Source organism: Osmerus eperlanus, chromosome 2 (genome assembly GCF_963692335.1).
Source record: "Osmerus eperlanus chromosome 2, fOsmEpe2.1, whole genome shotgun sequence".
NCBI classification, from domain to species: Eukaryota; Metazoa; Chordata; class Actinopteri; order Osmeriformes; family Osmeridae; genus Osmerus; species Osmerus eperlanus.
The window spans coordinates 20,067,545-20,084,326 of NC_085019.1; the positions used below are offsets into that span (position 1 = coordinate 20,067,545).

The window sequence follows — 16,782 nt, forward strand, 5'->3', positions numbered from 1 at the left end:
ATTGGGTTGCAGCGTACAGTCAGCAAGTAAAGCGATATGAAAATGTTGAAGCGTTATGGGTAATGTCGTTTTGGTAATCTGCTTCTGTGGTTTGTAGTAAAGCATCGGTACTTGGCAGAGAAATAGTAACATGTTCTTTTAGATGGATAAATAAATAGATACATAGATAGATAGTCTTACAGGTGCACTTTTGCATTGGTGATATACCATTATGCAGGCTACTGTTCAGCCAGTCAACTGAAATTCAACATCACTTTTTAACACTTGATTATAAACACTGATAAAGTTCCTTATTAAGACAATAAATAACTAGTAGTGGTATCTTAAGGATGCATTCCATAGTGGAATAGAAGTGCGAAAAAGTTGCAAACTGGCATACGTTATTTTACTGGTCGTATTGCAGTAGCCTACAGTTTATTATAGGGAACAGGTACGTTTATTATAGGGAGCTGGTTCGTTGAAATCCTCACAGGTGAGTGTCCATATAAACCATCAAATCCGTTTCGTGGCTTATCTGAAAATGATGTATGCCAATCTAAGTATTTATATAGATGATAAAATTTCTATCAGAAAATGTGAAGTGGCTCAAAGTCTCTCGATTAAAATAATTAACAATTGCATTGCTATATCTTTCAGGACAAAGATAACGGGTTACCCCCAAAAAATCTCACGTCACACCACAGCGACTCAGTAAGCAAAATGGCGTCCTACTGTATGACTGTCACTCGGCTACGGGTAAGAAAACCTTATATTCTTATATTCAATTTGTGATTTTCAACACTCTTGAAATTTGAGGCAGCTGTTTGAATATACAACTATTTCAGCAAGCCTCTAACTATAACGTTAGCATTAAAATGTATTGTGGACGGATATCGTAAGCAATCCATCCCCGCCACAGGTCACCGTGTCCCCCGTTGCGTGGACAGTGTTGTTGACAGCAACAACGGCTAGCTAGTCTTTAGATAGCTTGCTGTCTGGCTAGCTACGGCTTCTAGTTCATGAAAGCAGATATGACACACAATTTATTATAATAATATATTATCTCATTGTGTGATCGTTTGGATATTTTTGGAACTAACGTTAGTGGCCCAAGTGTACAGCTGTTTTACAAGGTGATGGCAAGGTTATTGAATGTATAGCTAAGTGCGCATTGACTTGCCAGACAATTGACAACAGTTAGTACTCGTGCTAACGCCGGTAGCTGCTAACGTTTTAGTTACAAATGAGGCAGTAATCAGTGGATGCACGATTTGTGATGATGAAATAAAACGTCTTCATCCTCTCATTATCTCATCGTTATTCCAAAATATTTTCACATGGGGTTATCTGCCCTGTCTCAAGTCGCATGCTCATGATTAGGCCTACGTCTTAAACGATTGCCCATAATGTTCTGTACTTCAGTCACGTTCATTGTTGTTAAACGAACAATGTATCTTATTGGTAGACTTATAATTGGGTGTGCTCAGAGCCATAGAAAAGGAGAGTTGCGACACTTCCATAGACTCCCATTGTTATCGAGGAATGCGGAAGTAAAGCGTGTCACATGCGACCTGTAGTTCCAAACATTGCATTTTCCACCGTTCAACCCCATTCATTTTCAGTGTCTCCGAAGCAAGTTAGCTGGTAAATTGATGAAAATCCTTCATTTTTTCATATTTTTACCAACACATCAATTGTTATTAGTAGTATTTCATATAGCTAGCTTTAGATAAAGTTTATCGTAAGATTATAGCTTGTTTGATTCGAAACGCAGTTAGAGCTAGACTGTAGGTCTAGCTAGTATCTAACATAAGCAACACTTTTACTGAAGCTAGCTAGAGAGCACGTGTATCATAACCAGAAGTCAGTTGGCTTATAGTCTGTCAAATTAGTTCTAATTATTGGTGTTCGTTGGCATACAAAGTAAGTGTTCTATATATAGCTCTTATTAGCCTAGTTAGTAGAGCTAGCAACAATGAATTGCAAATTAAGTGGTCCGAAGCAAGTTAGCTGGTAAATTCACGAAAATCCTGCATTTTTTCATATTTCGACCACCACATATCAATTGTTATTAGTTGTATTTTATATAGCCAGCTTTAAAGTTTATCGTAAGCTTGTTAGATTCTAAATGCAGTTGGAGCTAGACTGTAGGTCTACGTAAGCAACACTTTTACTCTAGCTAGCTGTACATGTATCATAGCCAGAAGATCACCGGATCACTACAAACACAAGGAGTGGAAGAACACAGGACATATTGTACAATAAAATGTTTTATTGAATGCAGTTGGTTGCCTTGTTTATTCTGTTCTATTTACCAAACTCCTTTCTTGTCTTAAATTGAGCAGTTGTTGGTGATAATGGTTAGATTCAACTTGCATCAAGTACTACAAATATAAGTGTTAATGTGGTAGGCTAAATTGTAAGTGGTCTGATGAATAAAAAAACGTTTAACAAGACCCATTTACTTCAACCGTCTAAGGTTAAACGTTAAGTGGAACAATAGTCCTCATTAGGCTACTGTTTGGTATGTACAGTACAGTTTGTACAGTATGGTAGCTAGCATAGCCATTTCTAGCTCTGCTTCACAATATTGCGTTATGTATAAGTTCATGTAATACATACATGTTAATAAAGTATCAGACATACATGATACAACACACCAGTAACCAATTGACATTATGTGTTAATATACCGAAAATGTCCGTGAATCGCGATGGTGCTGCTGTCTGTCCCGCCGAAAACCATTCAAACAGGTTGACAGCAGTGGGGGTTTTGTTTAACTACAGGGAGTTACCGGAACCACGTGACAAAAAAGCTAGAGCTTTTTTCCTGTGTTTCACTGGCAGTGAGTGTTCATTTACATTTACATTTAGTCATTTAGCAGACGCTCTTATCCAGAGCGACTTACAGTAAGTACAGGGACATTCCCCCGAGGCAAGTAGGGTGAAGTGCCTTGCCCAAGGACACAACGTCAGTTGGCATGACCGGGAATCGAACTGGCAACCTTCGGATTACTAGCCCGATTCCCTCACCGCTCAGCCAACAGACTCCCCGTGAATGTATAGACTCCCCGTTCACATTGTTGTATTTCACTCCATTCTACACCAAACACGTCAGGGAGGACTGCCTTTTGTAGATACGAGTCTGCTGAAGATAGCTTTAACCGAGCCTTATTTCTTTAACCGAGCCTGTTTCATTCATCATTTGCCTGAGAAAGCGACTTCCGTTGGCAAGCTTCATTGAAAACCATTCAAACCTGTTGACAGCAGTGGGGTTTTTTGGAACTACAGCGAGCTACATGAACCACGTGATCACGTGTCGGCGAGATCAGAGCGTGTCGCAACTCTCTTTTTCTATGGCTCTACCTCACGTTCTTATGTGTTACCTGCGTTCAAACCAAACTCTGAGTTTACTACGACATACTGTGTGTCCAGTATGTCGTAATATAATAAGCCAGCAAAGCAATTCATAAAGGTTTGATGAGAAGTAAAACTTGTAATTGGCTTCAATGACTCCTTCCTTCATCCCTCAGCTTGTCCTTGGAACAGGGGCAAGGCGACTCCATGTTTCCGCCGCCTTCAACGCAAAGGCCAAGGTGGCCATGAGCCGCTTTGAGCCTGGCTCCAGCATCAACTATGAGAAATTGCGTGAGAACATCAACATTGTCCGCAAGAGGTTATCATCTGTCTTACATACCACACACACACATGCCACACACATAGCCCAACTCTGGCAAATGTCTCGACTTGCCCCCTTACAATGATAACTAAAATAGACCTGTTGCACCCATATTGAAGGCCAAATGTTGCCATTTATGGTGTTGACTGGCTTGCATGGTTTTCTGACTTCACCCTTTGACTGTAGTTTGTAAAAGCATTTGTAGCTCGTCACATGGCTACCTAGCCTTAGGAACTCAAAGCCTAAGCAACAAATTAGGGTTCCACTGTGAACTGGTTTATAGGATTAACATCTCACTGACATGCTGAAACTTTAAAATCCCCTGGTCTCTTCTCCTTCTCAGGCTCAACCGCCCCCTTACCCTGTCTGAGAAGATTGTGTACGGCCACCTGGATAACCCAGAGGCGCAGGACATTGCCAGGGGCAGAACCTACCTGCGTCTGCGTCCAGACCGCGTGGCCATGCAGGATGCCACAGCTCAGATGGCCATGCTGCAGTTCATCAGCAGCGGCCTGCCCAGGGTGGCCGTGCCCTCCACCATCCACTGTGACCACCTGATCGAAGCTCAGATTGGTGGTGTTGAAGACCTGCAGAGGGCGAAGGTGAGAGGTCAGGGGTCAGGCCCGGTTGGCGGGTGGGGGGGGTTTAAAGACGACAAAGACTTGTTTGGATCTGATGTTGTAAGAGTGTAGATGTCATGGGTTTGCGAAAGAATTCTGGATCGTTGATGTTGTTTTCACTAGTTAAGGTTCATGCTCCAGTGGTGTAGTCTAGTTTTTTGTAGAGAGTATACTTTGATTTTTCCCTCTCGGCCTCATACTCACCCGTCCTAGAGCGACATCCCACAAGCACCACCACACTCACTAATGCATACAGTATGCATCTACATGTCATTGCGAGCTTTCTGAAAGACTACTTAACATGTCAATTTATTATAAGCGACACAATACCATCCATCCATCATCTTCCGCTTGTCCGGGGGTCGGGTCGCGGGGGCAGCAACCTAAGCAGGGAGGCCCAGACTTTCCTCTCCCCGGCCACTTCCACCAGCTCTTCCTGGGGGACCCCGAGGCGTTCCCAGGCCAGCCGAGAGAGACATAGTCCCTCCAGCGTGTCCTGGGTCTTCCCCGGGGCCTCTTCCCAGAACACCTCACCAGGGAGGCGTCCAGGAGGCATCCTTATCAGATGCCCGAGCCACCTCAACTGGCCCCTCTCGACGCGGAGGAGCAGCGGTTCTACTCTGAGCCCCTCCCGGATGACCGAGCTTCTCACCCTATCTCTAAGGGAGAGCCCGGACACCCTGCGGAGAAAACTCATTTCGGCCGCTTGTATTCGCGATCTCGTTCTTTCGGTCACTACCCACAGTTCGTGACCATAGGTGAGGGTAGGAACGTAGATCGACTGGTAAATAGAGAGTTTCGCCTTTCGACTCAGCTCCTTCTTCACCACAACGGACCGATGCAGAGCCCGCATCACTGCGGACGCCGCACCGATCCGCCTGTCGATCTCGTGCTCCATCCTTCCCTCACTCGTGAACAAGACCCTGAGATACTTGAACTCCTCCGCTTGGGACAAGATCTCCTCCCCGACCCGGAGATTGCACTCCACCTTTTTCCGGTCGATAACCATGGCCTCAGATTTGGAGGTGCTGATTCCCATCCCAGCCGCTTCGCATTCGGTTGCGAACCGCTCCAGTGAGAGCTGGAGGTCACGGCCCGATGAAGCCAACAGGACCACATCATCCGCAAAAAGCAGCGACCCGATCCTGAGGTCCCCAAACCGGACCCCCTCAACGCCCTGGCTGCGCCTAGAAATTCTGTCCATATAAGTTATGAACAGAATCGGTGACAAAGGGCAGCCCTGGCGGAGTCCAACCCTCACCGGGAACAAGTTCGACTTACTACCGGCAATGCGGACCAAACTCTGGCACCGGTCGTACAGGGACCGAACAGCCCCGATCAGGGAGTCCGGTACCCCGTACTCCCGGAGCACCCCCCACATGAGCCCCCGAGGGACACGGTCGAACGCCTTTTCCAAATCCACAAAACATGTGTAGACTGGTTGGGCGAACTCCCATGCACCCTCCAGAACCCTGCCGAGGGTATAGAGCTGGTCCACAGTTCCACGGCCAGGACGAAAACCACATTGCTCCTCCTGAATCCAAGGTTCGACAATCCGACGGACCCTCCTCTCCAGCACCCCTGAATAGACTTTCCCAGGGAGGCTGAGGAGTGTGATCCCCCTAAAGTTGGAGCACACCCTCCGGTCCCCCTTTTTAAACAGGGGAACCACCACCCCGGTCTGCCAGTCCAGAGGCACTGTCCCTGATGGCCACGCGATGTTGCAGAGTCGTGCCAACCAAGACAGCCCTACAACATCCAGAGCCTTAAGGAACTCCGGGCGGATCTCATCCACCCCAGGGGCCTTGCCACCGCGGAGCTTTTCAACCACCTCGGCGACCTCAGCCCCAGAGATAGAAGGGCCCCCCCCAATGTCCCCAGACTCTGCCTGCACGTCGGAACGCGTGTTGGTGGGATTAAGGAGGTCTTCAAAGTATTCCTTCCACCGATCCAGGACGTCCCCCATCGAGGTCAGCAGCGCACCATCCCCACCATATACAGCGTTGACAGTGCACTGCTTCCCCCTCCTGAGTCGCCGGATGGTGGTCCAGAACCTTTTCGAAGCCGTTCGGAAGTCATTCTCCATGGCCTCGCCGAACTCCTCCCACGCCCGGGTTTTTGCCTCCGCGACCGCCAAAGCCGCATTCCGCTTGGCCTGCCGGTACACATCAGCTGCCTCTGGAGTCCTACCAGCCAACAAAGTCCGATAGGCCTCCTTCTTCAGCTTGACGGCTTCCCTCACCTCCGGCGTCCACCACCGAGTCCGAGGGTTACCGCCGCGACATGCACCGACCGCCTTGCGTCCGCAGCTCCGGTCAGCCGCCTCAACAATGGAGGCCCGGAACATGGCCCATTCGGACTCAATGTCCCCGGCCTCCCCCGAGACATGGTCAAAGCTCTCCCGGAGGTGGGAGTTGAAGCTCCTTCTGACAGGGGATTCTGCCAGCCGTTCCCAGCAGACCCTCACATTACGTTTGGGCCTGCCAGGCCTGACCGGCGTCTTCCCCCACCATCGTAGCCAACTCACCACCAGGTGGTGATCAGTTGACAGCTCCGCCCCTCTCCTCACCCGAGTGTCCAAGACATTCGGCCTCAGATCCGACGACACGACTACAAAGTCTATCATCGAACTGAGACCTCGGGTGTCCTGGTGCCAAGTGCACATATGAACACCCTTATGCTTGAACACACCCTTATGCGACACAATACCTTAACAGCAAATTACTTTTACAGCTGGGGAGACTGGACTGATTTTCTACGTTTAGTGTTAATCACCATCAGGGGCGGAGCCAGACGTTGTAAACATTAGGGGCTTAGCCCAAACCCAGGACCTAGTCTCGGTTGGATGTAAGATTCAATAGGGACTTCCACAGGTAATGTGAGCAAAGTTTTTTAGCATTAATTTGAGCGCAAAATCATTTTTTGAGCTTTATGTAATATAACAATTACGTTGGACTCGTTGGATTTTGATATTTGCCGAAAATGACAACCCAAATTTTGACCTAAAAGATTCTGGGCTTTTGAGAAAACATATGGCTTTGCAACGCAAACGGGGTGAGATGATGAGTGAAGGTGTGAAAGTTCTGTCACAAAACCATGTCACGTATCCTTGCGCTTTTTAAAGTGGGTATACGTAAATCCTGACCCTTCCTAGTGGGTATACGGTGTACACCTGCTGTAGTAAACCAGGGGAATCAGACCAGCCAATCCAGCACAGTAGGCCTTCAAGTCCCCTGGGTTGCTACACTGCGTATCACGTAGACTACACCACTGACATGCTGTATACTTCCAATGCTACAGTGAGGGTTGTAACTAAATGAGTTTGTCTTTAATAACCAGACAGTATAAATTAGGACAAGTGATATTAGGTAATCATGGGTCACTCACTCATCTTAACGCACTGAGGTCAAGTTGAGTAACGAGCATTAAGGGAATTAAGGACTGCTACCTGGACAAACTGGTGCTGTGAAGATTAGTAGCAGTACATTTTACATTTACATTTAGTCATTTAGCAGACGCTCTTATCCAGAGCGACTTACAGTAAGTACAGGGACATTCCCCCGAGGCAAGTAGGGTGAAGTGCCTTGCCCAAGGACACAACGTCAGTTGGCATGACCGGGAATCGAACTGGCAACCTTCGGATTACTACCCCGATTCCCTCACCGCTCAGCCACCTGACTCCCAGTAGCAGCTGAAAATATCACTCATGACCTTACTCCCGTCTCTTTCACTTCTAACCCAGGACGTGAATCAGGAAGTGTACAACTTCCTGGCATCTGCTGGAGCCAAGTATGGAGTCGGCTTCTGGAAGCCTGGCTCTGGAATCATCCACCAGGTACAATGTGCAACTTTATGGTAGCACATAAAGTAAATGGTGACTGGAATGAGAGAGTTATGCTGAGGTGAACACTCGGGCAGTGTCCATCGATGGCTGTGCATGTCATCACCTGACTGGCATGACCTTTTACCTGGATAGATCATCCTGGAAAACTATGCCTACCCTGGAGTCATGCTGATTGGCACAGACTCCCACACGCCCAATGGGGGGGGGCTGGGGTCCATCTGCATCGGAGTGGGGGGAGCCGACGCCGTGGACGTCATGGCTGACATACCCTGGGAGCTCAAGTGTCCCAATGTGAGTGCTGAGATTTAACACATACCATGGTCCTAACACGTCTTCAACACCCCTGTTCCTGACCGTTCACCTTTGTCTCCCTCCCTCGCTCGCTCTCTCTTTCTCTTTCTATTGCTCTCTGTCTCTCCATCCATCCCATCATCCACTACAATCATCCCCAAATCATCTCCATCACTCCCTGTCTAGCTGCTATTCGTGTTATAAATGACCTTTGACCCTCAGGTGATAGGCGTGAAGCTGACAGGCAGCCTGTCTGGCTGGACCTCCCCGAAGGATGTGATCCTGAAGGTGGCTGGCATCCTGACGGTTAAGGGTGGCACCGGAGCCATCGTGGAGTACCACGGACCTGGGGTGGACTCCATCTCCTGCACAGGTGGGAGGGGGGTTACCTTAAAATGGAAATATACTTTGATATTTGATTGATGGCTGCACAAGGTTTTGCATTTTCAAGGCTTTCCAGTTGGTATAAAAAGTCTGTCAAATCAAATCCACATTTGTATTTGTATAGCTTAAAAAAATAATAATATATATATATATATATATACAAGCAATGTCACATGCTTCACAGATAGTCTTGCTATATAATCCTCTCCTGCTGGTTACAGGCATGGCCACTATCTGCAACATGGGGGCTGAGATTGGAGCCACCACCTCTGTGTTTCCCTATAACCACCGTATGAAGACCTACCTGGAGAAGACCGGCCGTGGAGGTCAGCACCAACCCAGCCGACCTCCTCCACCACTCTCACGTTCACATGTCTTTCCTCCACGCTGAAGCACTTTAGAAGACTACTCTTTCTCTTCCATTCTGTTCTCTGTTGTTCACCCTCCCATTTTATTCGGTCAGATATCGCTGCCCTGGCTGATGAGTACCATGAAGACCTGGTCCCTGACAAGGGTTGTGAGTACGACCAGGTCATCGAGATCAACCTGAGCGAGGTAGGTCCACTCTCCAGCCTGACTTCTATTTCCATCCAGCGGGGATTCGTGACTCTTTCCATTTTCGTCATGATCGTACTGCATGTTCAGAATGGATAACCGTGTTTGTCTCATGTGCTTCTGACAGCTGAAGCCGCTCATCAACGGGCCCTTCACCCCTGACCTAGCCCACCTTGTGTCCGAGATCGGGGCTGTGGCTAAGAAGAACAGCTGGCCCCTGGAAGTCAAAGTGGGTCAGTGTTTGCTCTGCTGTCCGGTTCCACCTCCTATTCCCCTGAATGTTACTCCCTAAACAAACTTCATTAGTATAGCCCTTTTTACATGCAGTGTCACAAAGAGCTTTGCAAGTTTACCAAAGATCAGACTTGAACCTCTATGGTCCATGCAAAGTATCATTACAGTTCCCTCTTCATCTCCTAATCTCCCTCTATGGGTGACCTGGTTGCATCCGCAGGTCTGATTGGCAGCTGCACCAACTCCAGCTACGAGGACATGGGCCGGGCCGCCTCCCTGGCCAAGCAGGCCCTGGACAAGGGCCTGAAATGCAAGGCTGCCTTCACCATCACCCCCGGGTCAGAGCAGATCCGGGCCACTATTGAGAGGGATGGCTATGTGAGTCTCCCTACCTCCTTGCACTGGCTTTGAAGGAGCAACCTACTGTACTGGAAGATAGACCGAAAAGGATTTCTTTACCGGACGAACTTCTCTGTGCTTTATAGGCTGACACAGTTTGTCCCTTTCTCTTGTAGGCCAAGATCCTGAGTGATGTTGGAGGAGTGGTTCTGGCCAACGCCTGTGGGCCTTGCATCGGCCAGTGGGACAGGTAAATCCTCTACAACTCTCATCCAGTTTTACTAGAATGTTCTAGATCTAGAGATAAGGCCTTCTCACAGGGAGCGACAGGAGCAGTGACCCTGCCGCACATCTCCCTTTCAGGAAGGACGTGAAGAAGGGAGAGAAGAACACCATCGTCACATCCTACAACAGGAACTTCTCCGCCAGGAACGACGCCAACCCCGCCACGCACGCTTTCGTCACCTCCCCTGAGGTACACGTCACCTCCACGAACACGCGTCGGCAACCTTCTCATTGAAATCCCCTTCTGACCCCTGTCTCCCCCACCACACGCCCCTCCTCCGTTCCCCAGATTGTGACGGCCATGGCCATCGCCGGCACCCTGAACTTCAACCCTGAGAAGGACTACCTCACCGACGCCAACGGCCAGAAGTTTAAGCTGGAGCCTCCTACCGGGGATGAGCTTCCTGCCCGCGACTTCGACCCGGGCCAGGACACGTACCAGCACCCGCCGGCCGAGGGACACTCCGTCCAGGTGGACGTCAGCCCCCAGAGCAACCGCCTGCAGCTGCTGGAGCCCTTTGACAAGTGGCACGGAAAGGACCTGCAGAACCTGCGCGTCCTCATCAAGGTGAGAGAGGGAGGACGGGGGGGAGGAGAGAGAAAAGCGAGCAGGGAAGGAATCTAGAAAAGGAGAATCCATCCAGGAGGGCCATCCTCTCCTCTTCATCAGCCGTTTCTCATCATCAGCCGTTTCTCATCCTCCTCCTCTTCTTCAGGTGAAGGGCAAGTGCACCACCGACCACATCAGCGCCGCCGGCCCCTGGCTCAAGTTCCGCGGTCACCTTGACAACATCTCCAACAACCTTCTGATTGGAGCGGTCAACACCGAGAACAACGCCGTGAACAAGATCAGAAACCTGCTGACCGGGGAGCACGGAGGCGTGCCTGATGTGGCCCGCCACTACAAGGTGAGACACCCAGGAAGAAGTGCCCTAACATAACAGATAGGGGTGGGAATCTTCTGGTACCTCACGGTACGATTCGAATCGATTCTTGGGGTCCCGATTAGATAAAAAATCGATTCACGATTTTTTCCATTCACGAATTTTTCAATTTTTTAATCAAATTTCGATTCAATATATGCTTACATTTGATTCCAGTTTGCTGTTTAGTGTTACCTGTTTCTATTTGACTGTGATAAGCAGTTAAGTGTTGAAGAACAAAAATCCCAATGCATCAAAACCTTAAAATGTATAGTTTTTCTTGCAGTTAGGTAAACTCATTGTTATAACTCATTGTTGTCAGTCTTCTAGTGATATGAATCACTATAAGACTGAAACACGATTCAAATGCGAATTGATTTTTCCCCCCACCCCTAATAACACAACAACACTCCACACTGGGCTGCTCTTGGTACCGAGTATGTGACTGAGGATCTCCTTGTCCTGCAGGCCAACGGCGTTCAGTGGGTGGTGGTGGGAGATGAGAACTACGGCGAGGGGTCCAGCAGAGAGCACGCCGCCCTGGAGCCCAGACACCTTGGGGGCCGCGCCATCATCGTCAAGAGCTTCGCCAGGATCCACGGTACGCGCACGCAACCTGAATTGGAAGTTATCTCATGTGCGTTTACTTCACAGACACAGTCGCAGGCTGGCATGAGGGGGGGAAAGAGTCGATACTAACCGTCACAAGGCTCGAGTAGAAGAAGAAACATTGCTAGATACTAAATACGAGAGTCTGTGTAAAAGCCACACTCACACACACGTTGAATGTGGGCATTGTTCTCCGTGACCTTGATTTGCGGCGTAATAAATCTGGGCACAGAGACAGAGAGCCTTTCTCTGTTTACACAATGGCTGTTCGATATGAGCCGGTTCCCCTTGCGCACTCTTTTGTTTCCTTTCCCCCCCCCCTCCTTTTCTTTTTTCCTTTCTTGTCCTCGTCTCATTTTCGGCCCCTCCTCTCTCTTTTCTCAGAGACCAACCTGAAAAAGCAGGGTCTACTGCCCTTGACCTTTGCCGACCCTTCAGACTACGACAAGGTCCGTCCAGACGACAAGATCTCCATTACTGGACTCAAGTCCTTTGCCCCAGGCAAGGTGAGAGACCATTCCCCCTGATACCTGCTCTGATTTCCATATCATAGGGATGAGGATCCTAGACCTAAGAGCTGGTCCCATAGGACCCCCTAGGGCAGGGCTGTGTATCCCTGCTCCAGGAGATCTACCCTCCTGTAGGTTTCCACTCTAACCCCAGATATAACAAACATGACTCAGCTTGTCAACCAGCTAGTTGCCAGAACCAGGTGTGCTGGTTTAGTGTTGGAATGAAAAGCCATGCCTTAAGGCTTTTGCACAGCAAGATCCCAGTCAGTTTAGCAGATGTAATGCATGTTGTCATGGTATCGGTTTACCAGACTGGAGTTGTGCATAAGAGTCCTGATTCTCTCTCTGTCTTTCTCTCTGTCTTTCTCTCTCTCTCTGTCCGTCTCTCTGTCTCTCTCTCTCTCTCTGTGTCTCTCTTCATCAGCCCTTGACTGCTGTGATCACGCACATTGATGGGAGCCAGGATAGCATCACGCTGAACCACACCTTCAACGAGACGCAGATCGAGTGGTTCCAGGCAGGCAGTGCCCTCAACCGGATGAAGGAGCTGCAGCGTTGAGGCCCAGAGGCGGGGCTTGTCAGGCCTGAGGGGCAGGGCAGCTCAAGGGAGGCGGGGCCAGGAGATAGTGAGAAGGATGGGCTTCATAGAGACCGAGTGAGATTGGGGAGGAAAGGGAGTGAGAGAGAGAGTGAGGAAGGGAAGGCGTTCTGGCATGGTAGACTTACCTTGTGAGCATAGGGTCACCTGTAGACAAGTACCATCAGACTGCTACACATTGAAACTACACACACGCATGGATACACACTTGCACACATACAAGCACACAACCCCTGTCGCTGTACAAATGAAATGCGCACACACACGCCACACATACATGATTACTTTGAATGAACTCCCCCCACAGACACACACCACATGCGTCTTTGTTTGAGCATAACATAGTGTGTTACTGTTCTAGGCAGCACTGCTCATATTGGCAGTGCTACAATCATGTGGGGCAATCCCATTTGTCAAGCTTCCTGCAATTGACTCATCCAGTCGTATTTAGTGTACTCCTACCTGCCATGCACACACACAGAAAAGAATCCATCTTAAGATGTTTACTGTTTAACTCCCGTGCACAATCCCCAATACATAGTAGTTACAGAGTTGTATCATTGTGTTCCTTCCATCCAACACAGACGACGTATAAGCTCTTTAATTGGGTTGTACCTTCAACTGTAATTGAATCTACCCCCAGTGTCCTGAGTTTTCTATCACATCTAATATTTATACCCTGAGAGAAGTTGGCTGTGTGAGTAGCTGACAGCTTATCGGTCTTGACTTGAAAGAATGCGTTTTACTCACTGGTGGGGATTATAAGGCGGGTTTCTCTTCTGTATCAGAATGCTGGACTATACCAGGCTGTAAGGAGCACTCAGGGGAATAGGAAGGAGTTGTCTGAGGAATAGTAGTTGGGTGCAGTCCTATTTTGTAGGGATATTTTTTCAGCTGACCTCTTGTCTTAAATGAGTTTTTAACAGAATTCTCTGCCCTGTGGTAGCAGTGTGACGGCTGTAGGCCTCAATCACCATAAGCATCCCTACACCAGTATTGCTGCTCTGTGCATGTTGATTGTAAATTTACATACTTTGTTTTTTTTTGTTTTTTTTTTGAAAGAAGTGTTCCACATCATGTACGAAGAAAGCTAACGGTACTTCTTGAGCTGGGGCCCCTCTTGTCTGTGTGAGTCTAGATAGGTAGGAGTTGACAACTGAATTCATGCAGCTGCTGTGATTGTTGCCGTCCATATGTGTTGGTCCATGTATGGTGGTGTTTGCATGCCTAACCCTGATCGACAGATGTTATTCCGTTCATGTTCCAGTCTCCGTCTATCCACTTGTGCTGCCTCTTTCTCTCCGTTCTAACACAACGACTCCAGGCCCTCTTCCTTCAAAGTCCTAACCTGAGACACACAGGAGCTGCGGGAACTTCAGCAGTGCTAGTGTTGATGTCGGCAGGATATAAACTAGAGGTGGTATTTTGAGTGGAGTTATCTCAAGTTAGGACTTGGACTGGGGAGCTTGGGGGGAAGGTCGTCTTCTACTTCGTCGTTTATGAAAACTAAACGCACAATCTAGTGTTCAGATGCCTGTTCACTAGCGCTATGTAGTATTCGAAAGGCTTTCTTCACTTATTATGTGCTCTTTTAGTCAGCAATCGCTGCACTCCTTAGAATCCAACCCCAGTGTCTGTGGGTTCACAGCACTGAGGCATTCTAATTCAATTCAATATGAAAAATACTGATGTAACTGTTGAGTCATGTTCTATTGTGTCATTGTTTTAATCCTGGTCCTGATGTTTGGTGTAGAATCTTGCCATATTGTATGTAGAGTTTGCCTAGACTGATGAAAGTTAAGCGTTTTCTATAATGAATGCTTGAGAATGTTGCAGTGTGATAAGAGTGACACTTGTTTTGAGTCGTCTTGGGAGCATTGTCCATCTCCTTTTCCTATGATTGTTTCTGCATCAATACATGCTATCATTGAATTGCATCAATTAGAGAGGCAAGTTCTGATGCCAAAAGGCACACAATATACTTTTATCTCAATATTCCAAGATCCCCATGGAGGAACTAAAGTTAAATGGCCAGTGCTCCCATGACTGATTTATGTGTATATAAAGGCACTCTTTGGGCCTCAGGTGAATCATATACCTATATGACATAGCAGCATATTGCATAAAAGAGTGTACATATACAATATCTATATATATATATATATATATATATATTTACACAGAGAGGAAATAAGCATGATGTGTCGCAGTTTAATTTAGAGCTTTCTGCTCTGTGTGATGCACTGTAGCCTAATTTCAGAATACAATGTTCCAATAGTCTTCATATAACAAATATCCCCAATCTCATAGTTTCACAAACCATTCAACCATTTGACAGTTAAATCAAATGAAAGATAAAGTGTGCAAAAATAATGTGAATTGGATTGTACTGCAGGTCTTGGACTGGAAGTTCAGTAGTGTACTTTATGCTGTTTTCCCAAGGGATGTGACAAGTAAGGTTTTCCCATTGAATTATATTTTTACATGATTTAATGAGCAGTGAAGATGAATGATGCCCTGATTTACAGAAGTAGTCTGAAGAGGTTTTACTGAGAGCACAATAACTACTACTACTAAGATTCAATTCTGTTTAATCATTTCCTCAACTTCAGAAAATGTGATGAATTGCTGGTCATTTGCTTCTCTGGTCTGTCTATTGCAGTAATCGCCAAAGATGCCTCCATCTATTTAATCAATCTAATGACCAAATAAAAATAAATCCCTGTTCATACCAGCTGTTGTGTTACAAAATAAATACATTGGTTTATCCTTTATCCTTGATTCTTCTTTGATGAGCTCTCTTATTAAATATTGTGTCAAAATGTGCATGATGTCTTTGTATTTGAACCGGGTAAATGCCAGCACAACTTTATGTTGTGTGAGGCTTTATACCTACTCCACTGCAGGCCCAGTTAAATATTTAAGTTAAATACTTGTGAGGCAATATAAAATCTGTGAGGGATTGGTGAAATAGAACAAAGCATGTCTTTCACTTCTCTGACAAACAGTCCTCCGAAGATTTAATATTACAAATGGGGTTTTAAAGTCAGGAATCGGGCCTGCTCAACTTCAAACCACTTTAATGATGGATCAATTCAGACATTGCAGTTAAGAGTCAACTGAAACCCAATGTAGGTGTCATTTTGTCAACGTTAACTCCCACGTTGAGTCCATCTTGTGTTGATTTTGAAAACTAAATGCTTGCAAAATTATAGCGTACAAGAATATCTTTTTTTCCTCTATAAATGGTCAATAAATAATATTTATGATTACCAAAAATGTATCAAGTGTATCAATATTTCACACCTCTAGGGAGACGTTCACACGCTCGGGAGTCAGTGTACCAGCGAGCAAGAAAGCGCCTGAGTGCTGCTGTCATGGAAGACTCAGGGGAGGCCGGTCCCACGGGACAGGAAAAAGACCGCGACTATGTCTGCTATCCCTCTATTGGTTAGTAATACAAAAAAAGTGGAAGTTTGCTATGTCTCACTGAAGAAGAAGAAATATGGCAGTAAATTACAATGTAATCTCTCAGTAATGTACTCAGTTACTTTCCACCACTGTACCTGTTAAGGTCTTTCTTCCCCTTCAGGTAAACTGGACAGTGCCGCTGACAGAATTAAAGAGTAGGAGCTGCACGTTTTGTCACTAGAACTTAAGTATCACAGGAACCTCTTCTGAATCAAGTGTAACCTGTTATTAAAGACATAACAATGAGTGTTGTTGCTGTACAGAATTTTTTTTTACAATGCATTACCAACTTTAAACATTTTTATTCTGACTTATCACTTAGAATCTTTTTCAGTCTTTACTGTCCTCAAACAACCTACTTTTGTTTTTGTTTTTTATCTTTTGGAGTAAGCGACACCAAATCATTGACTGCATACTGAGAAACACACTGAACTACAGTGGAACTTTGGAACGTGTTGCA

At 46.8% G+C, this 16,782-nt stretch overlaps 1 protein-coding gene across 1 annotated transcript; it reads left to right on the forward strand.

Moving 5' to 3' along the window:
• Positions 1 to 636: 636 nt before the first annotated feature.
• Positions 637 to 15,625, forward strand: LOC134034727 (aconitate hydratase, mitochondrial-like). Its single transcript, XM_062479294.1, has 17 exons — positions 637 to 735; positions 3,512 to 3,654; positions 4,001 to 4,259; positions 8,020 to 8,112; positions 8,254 to 8,412; positions 8,635 to 8,785; positions 9,018 to 9,122; positions 9,260 to 9,351; positions 9,479 to 9,584; positions 9,806 to 9,963; positions 10,101 to 10,174; positions 10,288 to 10,399; positions 10,499 to 10,777; positions 10,926 to 11,117; positions 11,601 to 11,733; positions 12,126 to 12,247; positions 12,678 to 15,625. Exons 1-17 carry the CDS (start codon positions 700 to 702, stop codon positions 12,810 to 12,812), a joined length of 2,349 nt encoding a protein of 782 aa, XP_062335278.1. The 5' UTR covers positions 637 to 699; the 3' UTR covers positions 12,813 to 15,625.
• The last annotated feature ends 1,157 nt before the right edge of the window (positions 15,626 to 16,782 follow it).